Source organism: Nicotiana tabacum, chromosome 8 (assembly GCF_000715075.1).
Source record: "Nicotiana tabacum cultivar K326 chromosome 8, ASM71507v2, whole genome shotgun sequence".
NCBI lineage: Eukaryota > Viridiplantae > Streptophyta > Magnoliopsida > Solanales > Solanaceae > Nicotiana > Nicotiana tabacum.
In genome coordinates this window covers 36101272-36110784 of record NC_134087.1, presented here as the reverse complement: position 1 = coordinate 36110784, position 9513 = coordinate 36101272, and the positions used below count along the sequence as shown (strand labels likewise).

At 37.2% G+C, this 9513-nt stretch overlaps 1 protein-coding gene across 1 annotated transcript; it reads right to left on the bottom strand.

The window, feature by feature from the left end:
- Positions 1-730: 730 nt before the first annotated feature.
- LOC107763896 (protein disulfide isomerase-like 5-2) lies at positions 731-8862 on the bottom strand. Its single transcript, XM_016582404.2, has 5 exons — positions 8491-8862; positions 6513-6616; positions 3795-4165; positions 2988-3295; positions 731-1369 (listed from the first exon to the last, which is right to left on the bottom strand). Exons 1-5 carry the CDS (start codon positions 8722-8724, stop codon positions 1049-1051), a joined length of 1338 nt encoding a protein of 445 aa, XP_016437890.1. The 5' UTR covers positions 8725-8862; the 3' UTR covers positions 731-1048.
- Between the last annotated feature and the right edge of the window lie 651 nt (positions 8863-9513).

The following is a 9513-nucleotide window of genomic DNA, read 5'->3' as shown; positions in this document are numbered from 1 at the left end:
TTTATCTTTATGATATGTTGGAGTCGAAGTCTGGCTTATAGATTCAATTACAACTTTAAAATAAGAGAATGACAACGATAAATGATAATGGTGTGTAATGCAGTAAAAGAGAAGCAACACAGAAAAAGCATTCCACTTTGAAATGAAAACAACAAAGACTCAGACTACCAAGAACAGTAATGATCCCTAAGATGACATATTCAAAAGATTCAGTAGCTCCACCACACTGTAGAATCTCAGACAACCACCAAGGAACTTGCATTCACAGGTTATATACATAGCCGTAACAGATTTCTTGCAGAAAAGGGAGAAGGAGAAGTTTGAGAAAGAAGAGGCGGATATAACTTTGAGGAGGAGAAGGAGGAGGAGAAAGGGGGCTGAAGTTGTTTAAAAAATGGGTACAAGTTAAAAGTTTTAAAAAAATGGGTATAGATTAAATGGTATTTGGTCGCCCGTGCAATTTTTACGAACTTATGCCAGGGTCGTTGGGCTTTTCTATCTAGGGTTTTACTCTTGGGCTTCTAAGAAGAAGCTCGTTTCCAGTACTTGGCTGTTCGGTTATCTAACGTACCTCGCATATATTTCAACTATTTTAGTTGTTCTTTTTCCTTTTCTTTTTTGTAGGATGCTTATACAGTCAACACCCTGTACCTAAGTGGCCTTATTGGTCCACTATGCGTTCAATACTCACTAATCGCCAAACAAGCAATGGTGTTTTAGATTGTACGGAAAAGAACCACTGGCAGCAGCATCATTTCTAGTTTTAAACAAATTTATACAGTGGGAAACTAAGTTTACCTCCATATTTTACTATAAATAATACAAAAAATAGCACAACTTGAAGCATTAGTCTGCTTTACCAACCCCTGGGTACAGAATTCCTACAAGTATAGCCGTTCACTTCCTTAAGATAACAAGAGCTGTGATCATGGTGAGAATGAAACTTAACAACACTCTAAGACCAACGTGTAGTTTGGTCTTCCTGTCGAGGATTTTCAAGCTAACTATTTCAGGTTAGATTGAGGTTGGAAGTTCTGCAATACAAAACTTAATCTTCCTTGTCTTGTTTGTCTCCAGAACGAAGTGGTTGTCTGTCTTCCGGCTGAGAGGTGGAGCTGCTCGGATAATCTCCCTCATCTCTTGTACCAACCCTTAAGGGCTCCTCTTTTAAAGATTGGATGATCATCACCACTGCGACCACAAACACTATGATTGTTACTGTTCCAACTCCGATCATTGAGTTCACGAATCCCATGAAAGAAGCAGAGCTAATACGTTTCTGAATAACATTTCCATCTTTGTATCCTTGAATAAATTGTGTAATTTGGGACCCCTGATCTTCATCTTCAATACTGTCCGAGCCAACAACCTGTTGCATGAGTACTATTTTTAATTTTACTGATTTAGTCAAAAGGGACTTGTTCTAGATTATGTGTAACTACTTGTCTCACTCTCGACCAGTCACTGAAAATTAAAAGTATGTAGCCTGCGTAGATATTATTCACAAAAAGCATCTCACAGACTCGGATTAAGAACGTGAAAAAAATTCGTCCAGTGAAATGATACCATTTAAAATGTATCCTCAAGTACTGTTTATCCCTGTTGCTTATTTCAGTCAGCGCATTAAGCAAAAATGATTAAGAGTCCATGGTTCACTTTAGTCCATAAGTTGAAGGCATTATATTTTAGCCGTGTTGTACTAGCAGGAAGTCCAGACTCCAAACATAAAGCACGTTAACCTAAATTATATTTCCTACACTTGATAAGGGTCCACAAACATGCAATGCCTAGAGTGGACATGGATAATACTCAAGTTCTTACTGCCACTTCCTCTTTGGCTTCACCATAATGCATCTCTCTATTTGTAGGATTCTTTTTGAAGAATAATATATTTCCCAAAGCCAATGCCAATAGATTGTTTCAACTCGCTAACTAATTAGGAAGCCAGGTAAGTCTACATCTAAGAGTTACTCGTACTCAGGCATCAAGGAAACATAAGTGCACACAAAAGATGTAATAACAGAGTCTAGAAAAAGATCATATCCAGTTAGCTCAGCATACAAGGACTCGAAGAATTAAGAGGGATCTCAAATCAATTTATGGCCTTGGAAACACATTTGGAAAGTAAAGATACCATACATAGTCGCATGATTTACTTGGCTGGTGGCCAATGAAGCAGTGCTCACTCAGGAAAATTTAAGGAAAAGAGGACTGCCAATTTGCTCAAGATGTTATCTGTGTGGACAAGATGCAGAGACAATTAGCAATCTGTTTCTACATTGTAGAGTAACGAGCCAATTGTGGGAGTTATTCGGTTGAGTTGATTTGGGTGTTGATTGTTGTTGTGGGGTCTTATAAATCTGTTCATCAATCTCAGGGGTATTAGATGGACAATGCCAGGAAGACCTTATGAACTTTTGTCTAGTTGGAAAACTGGGGGAAGCGCTACATCCAACAAAGACAGATGGAAAATTGTCCTGGCAGCTATTTGGTGGACTGTTTGGAAAGAGAGGAATTCTAGATGCTTTGAAGATACAAGTAGCTCTACATAGAAGATTGAAATGAATTGTATTCTTCTGTTTAGTTTTTGGTGTAAACAAGAATATATAGATGGTCAGGTTTCAATCTTAGAAGTTTGTAAGAAGAACAAGGATTTTTGGTTTCTGCTTTTTGTTTCAGCATTTCAAGATGTAAATTTGGGTTTCCAGTACAAACTCTGTGCTGATGATTTGATTAATATATTGGATACATTTCCTTCTCCAAAAAAAAAAAAAAAGATCATATCCACAGTTTTAACCACTTGACATAGCTCTACAATATTTGTGCGACTGAAATTTTTGGGTGGTAATTTTTTAACTATGAGAGACTGAAGACAGAGAGAGGACATTTCTAAGATTTAAAGAGAAACAGGAAAACATGCTTGCCACTAAGTCAACTATTCAAAAGCCTAACATGAAAAGGGAGGAAAAAAAAGTAATTGAACTTACTGAAAAGTACTCCTCATCTCCGTCCCAAACAACCATTTTTGGCAGTTTAGTTTTCTTAGAAACTTCAAATGATTCAGCAAACTCTTGCCATTGCTTGAACCCAACAAAAACAAACATGAAGTCGCGGTTTGCAGATGCAGCAGCTTTCAGGAGTTTCACTAATCCCTTAGACCTCTCATCAGTTTCATCTTCCAAAATCGTCAGAATAACTTTCCTCTCATCATCTTTCAGCAACCTCAGAGTTTCTTCAGTAATGGGCAAAGCCAGCGGGAGCAAACTCTGCTTGATATAATCCTCAAGGAATTTTTCTGTGATCCATAGCAGGAAGAAGGTTCAGATATTCACCATTATTTCATAAAAATCTTCAAGAAACAAATTCAGCTGCAGATTCTTAAATCATCCTTTTTAAAGGCACTATAACTAGCAGTAGGTTTTTGGACACACTGAAATTTAAGAACTTACTGCTGTCTCCCAGCAATTTTTCATGGCACTATATGCTTGATCCACATTGTTTAAGTACATAGCAGGACCTGGAGAGTGACTAATACATTATTGTTGACATCTGCTTTAAAGTGACACCATAAGGGCCAATGCCTTGAACAAAAGCAAGTTTTTAAAACACAGTGCAGGTGCTATTGTTATTATGTGTCTAAATATGGCAAGATTCTTGTTTGCGCAGTTGCTTCCCAAGGGATGAACAAGTGTTAATTGTTATTTGTTTCTAGAAGGATGAGATACTATCTTCATAAGCAGGGTGAGATTTTAATTAATTCCAAAGCCTAATATGACAGTTGATGAAAAGCTAACCTTCAAAGGGGCCATAGAAGATGCTTTGCTCATCATAGTTTGGATGACGAGCTACCAAAGCAGGTATTTTGTCAAAATCATAGAACTCCATGGTTTTATCCGAGAAATCTTTTGCCACAGAAAACCATGCTCTTTTCTTGTATTTTACTGCAAAATGTGATATAGCAGATTCATTCAAACCAAAGCCTATGAATATAGGAAAGCTAGTGCCGGCTGCTTCAACAAATTCACTAATAGCTGAGTCAGAATTCAGTATTGCCACATCAGGAGCAACAAACTTCTTCAAGAATCGTACAAGTAAATCTGCTTTTCTTGGTCCATAGTAATCTGTTGGAACTCCATGCATAAATATCTTCAAAGTTGGATATCCACTGCATTGAGACCAAAAGAAAAAAAGAGAGAAACAAAGAAAAAAGAATTACTTCAATATCTTCTTATAAAATAATAATAATAATAATAATAATAATAATAATAATAATAATAATAATAATAAGTACTCCATATCTTTTAATTCCATAAGCAAGGAAGGAACTGATCTAATTTCCGTAAAGCATGTGCATTCCTGCAGCTCAGCATAGTTTTTATTTATTTGTTCAAGGGAGAGCAAAGAGCATCTAATAAGTCTTCCATTGGAAGCTTTTCAGTTTCCACACTCTCGCGGAAAAACAAAATTGAATTGCGCAACAGCTGAACTCTCGGGATAATACAGCCTCATTTAAAATAATGACGGTTCAGAAAGTACATCAGAACCCAATTTCCAAATTTCCCAACTAAAAAGCTCGATCCCCTTTCTACTAGTCTTATATTTTGTCCATCAGTTTTAACTCTCCTGATTACACCCTCCCCATATACGTCACCTGGCTACTCTGCCTCTCCAACAGACTTGACAAAGGATACTTCATACTCCAGCGCATGGCATGAGTCCCCAAAAATAACCACAGAAGTATCAGCACTATATAAGCACGAGAGAGAGATCCTAGACAGAAAGAGGAAGGAACAATATAGACGAGGGAGAGATCCTAGCCTGAGAGAGGACAGACCTTACCCCTACCTCGAAGGGGTAGAGAGGCTGTTTCCAAAAGACCCTCGGCTCAAGATAATAAAAAGACAAAAAGAGAGAATATTAGATTCACCACGGAAATCATAGGAAAAATTGGAACATAAAATACAGGGAAAAAAAATGCAAAGCAAAAACGATGGCTAGTAAATGGATCCTGCGTCGAAAATAGAAAATAGTAAGACACGACATTGCCCCTAGCTATCTTAGACAAAACCCTACCGGACTAGGCTCACAAAGGTACAAAGTAACGCAAGACTCAACTACCTCCTAGCCTACAACCGTAATACTCGACCTCCACAACTTCCTATCAAGTGTCATGTCCTCGGAAATCTGAAACTTCGCCATATCCTGCATGATCACCTCTCTCCAATACTTCTCAGGCCGCCCTCTACCTCTTCTCGTGCCTTCCACAACCAGCCGCTCACACCTCCTTACTGTAGCATCTGGGCTTCTCCTCTGTACATGCCCGAACCATCTGAGCCTCGCTTCCCGCATCTTGTCATCAATGGGAGCCACGTACACCTTCTCCCGTATATCATCATTCCTAATCTTATCCATCCTAGTGTGCCCGCACATCCACCTCAACATCCTCATTTCTGCTACTTTCATCTTTTGGATATGTGAGTTCTTAACAGGCCAACACTCAGCCCCATACATCATGGCCGGTCTAACCACCGCTTTATAGAACTTACCTTTAAGTATCGTTGGCACTCTCTTGTCACACAAGACTCCAGATGCTAACCTCCACTTCATCCATCCTACCCCAATACGGTGTGTGACATCCTCGTCGATCTCCCCTCCCCCGTGGATAACCGAACCAAGGTACTTGAAGCTGCCTCTACTTGGGATAACCTGTGACTCAAGCCTCACATCCACGTCCACTTCCCCCGGCCCAGCGCTGAACTTACTCTCTAGGTATTTCGTCTTCGTTCTGCTTAGCTTGAAATTCTTAGACTCAAGAGTCTGTCTCCAAACTTTCAATCTCTCGTTAACACCGGCCCGTAACTCATTAATCAGAACTATGATGAGTCACAGAAAGAGGAAAGAACAATATAGATGAAGATCCTAGACTGAGAGAGGACAGAAACAAAGGAGACCATATTATAATCAGAGGTAGAACTAATGGAGGTTCAAGGGAAAGGAAAGACAAAAGAGGACATGGCAGAATGTACTGACATGGAAGATAGATGTGGCAGGGCCCTCAATAAGCTTTCAGCATCTAGCCTTTTTTGCTTATCAACTTCAGTGTCTTGTAACTCCTCTACTTCCAAACACATATTATCTGCTTTTTATGCATGTGCATACGTAAAAAATTGCCCATATGGTACATTTAAGATAGTAAAAACAAAATCCAAGTTTTAAAGCAAACTGTTGTGATCACTATCACTTCAGGAAGGAATGGTTAATTGGCTGGGAAATCCGGAATCAGCCTCTTAGATCTGTGGCCTGCACTGCACTACTGAGTTTGACATCTATTTTGATTATGAATATCACTAAATGATAGCCCTCGAAGAATGATAAGAAAAATGTCTTATCGAATTAATGAATAACTACTCTTCTTCTCAGTTCTTGCAAACCTGATTAAACAGATGCAGTTCATACATTGTAAAACTAATATCAAAAAATGATTTAATGATATAAGGTCAAGGCACACGTACTCGATGTCATATTTTGAACCAACACGTTTGTATTTGTCAGCATCTATTTTTGCAATAACTAGGGGCTGCTTCAATTCAGCAAGAATGCGAGCAGTTTTGTCCAACTGCAAAGAACTTAAACTTTGTCAGATTGCTAGAGGTCAAAATTCCAAAAATTCAGAAAAATCACATGAAATCACACAAAATTCCAACTGCAAAGAACTTAAACTTAAGTTAACCCAAGTTATCCTGGAAGTCTGGAAGACAATGCTGTTCGCATTCTATACTTCTAGCAGAGTACACAATAAAGAGGTTCTTTTCTTGAGAAGAGAAGCAAATATTGAAGGCAATATTAAATGCAAAAAAAAAAAAAAAAAAAAAAAATTGGAGGGGGGAGGGGCTCATTGTAGTTTAAGATATGATTGATATTAAGATTATCAATGTATATAAAGAACCATTGCAACCTCATCTCTCAAGCAGTTCCATATGGCCAACCAGCAAAACACTCTCCTCCCACACTAACACAGAAGCCATCTAACAGAGAGATAATACTCTTAGGGTCGTTTGGTTCAAGTACTAGTTATAGAAATTATAATGCAGGACTTGTATGCGGTGAATAATAACATACACATTATTATGCAGGCGAATAATAATGTAGGGATTACTTTCACAAAATGAATGAAAATCCAAATCTATGTATTGCCTACATGACATAATCATTCTAGAGGCTAGTTACCTTTTCGCTGGAAAGTATGCAACCTTTTTAAATTTAGTTGGATAATCTTTTATAAATTAAGGTAGAAATGCAACCGTCCGTAGTTCTTTCTTTGTCTCTTTTTCTACTGTAACTATCACTTGCTTCAGAAAATATCTAACCATGTTTCGTTTCTTTCCCAAAAAGGTAAACAAACATAGCATTTGGACCTTACAAAAACAATTACGGTGTCCATCCACCAGTAAATTTATATGTTTGACTGTACAGCAAACGGCATTTGATCAAAAACAAACACAACCATTTGCAATTTCATATTAATGACCATGCCAATAGCTAATCAGTTGCAATTTTTTTTTTTAATTTTATATCAGGTATTCAGTTTCTATAGTTAGCCCCAAATATTTGCTCCTTAACCTCTTGAAATAAAAGGATTACAATTTGAAGGTAATGGATATAAAGTTGAAGATAATAATGGAAATTTCCTTTTCAAAATTCAAAATTAAAAACTGGCGCATGTTCTTCAGTATAAAGGAGGTTTCAATCTGCCTTCTCTGATAGACCAAGCAATAACACTTGCGACATCCAGACTAAGTATCATATCTAGGAAAGAGATCGCAAAAGCCCTGAAGTAGGGACAAAAGCTGCAATTAGCCCCTCTATGATTTATACTCCGATTTGGCACCCAAGTGCATGGTCTAGTAGTGCTCAAAGATCAAGGTTCAAAACCCATCAGAGACAAAAAGACCAGGTTATTCTTCCTATCTGCCTAATCCTTAGTGGACAAAGTTACTCGGTACTTGTATTGGGGGACATAGCAGTACCTAGTGAAATAGTCTGAGTGTGCACAAGCTGGCTCGAACACTACTATCATAAAAAGAGAAAAGATCTATAGTCTAATTTAGATTACATATTCCAGCAAAAGTATCAAACTCTCATTATATGCTTATTCTAGTTTTGCAGTTCTTAATTCATTCAACTCATTGGCTTGTCTTCTTTGTAATTGAGGTCAATTATCACGTATACCTGATTTGCTCTTACTCACACTTAAACTAAAGAAAAGCAACTGTATTTATTGCAGTTATCCACTTACAACAGTAAGTAAAGTACTTTGCACCTACGACTGACTACACTCAAGCAGGACCTTAATTCAATTAAAGTACAGGTCTCTGATATATGCTTAAATCAGCTATAAATCGCAAGTAGAAAGTAAAATAGTTGACTAAATAAATAAATAAATACGAAATCATCAGATATGATCCCGACCAATTAAAAAAGGAAATGGACCTCAGGAGCAAGACGTTTGCAGTGGCCACACCAAGGAGCATAGAAATCGACGAGAATATAATCGAAGGTGGAAATTGCGGCATCGAAGTTGGATTCACCAAGCTCCAATACTTTCCCGCCGTCAACGGCGAACTGTTGCTGCTTCTGCTGCTCCGTCTCCGCCGCCGCGATCGACGGCAATGACGCCGGAGCTAAGAGGAGGAAGATGGAGACAGAGAGAAAAAGCATATTCATTTCAAATTGTAGCAGTTGAATGAAAATGAATGATGGGATCTAAACACTTAGATTTGGTTCTTTTTCTGTTTATTTCATTGTGCCACTTTGATGTAGACGAGAATTTAGCTTCGGCCTTCGAGGTCTGTTCAATTGATTTTCTTCTTCAAATAATTTACTAAAAGAAAATATGAATTTTAAAGTAAACTCTAAAAAGAGAAATAAATATTACCTCTATCTACTTTATACCACTATATTGTTGTTTGAAAAGTAAAACAATGTAGTATTTTTTTTTAAAATAGGTTTATTGTAACATGTTTATATTAATAATTTCAGGATTATATAATCGTGATTTTATTATTACATTTCCAATGTGGGATAGTTAACATAAAAATTTAGTATAACATTCATGTCGTTGTAAGTAGAGGTGTCAATGGTTCGGTTTGTTATTTTATAAAATTTGTATCATACCAATTTTTCGGTTATTCTATTATATATAATAAAAATTAGACTTTTCAAAACCGTCTCAATCATGTCGGTTTCTCTTCGGTATCGCTACGGTTCGGTTAATTTTCGATTTTTTTTAATATCATGTAAAATTCATCAGTAGAAGTAGAATGCAATAACATACGTTCTTTTATAGGACTTAGCAAAACTCTCTAGACATTTTTACTGTTTAAAGGGTGATAAATTAAAAAAAATGGCTAGAGTATAAATCCATCAACTATTCTACAACAACGTAAAAGAAATCAAACAAAGGCAAAGAAAATATAAATCACACGAGTTGAAAGATATACCAGGTTGGGACTC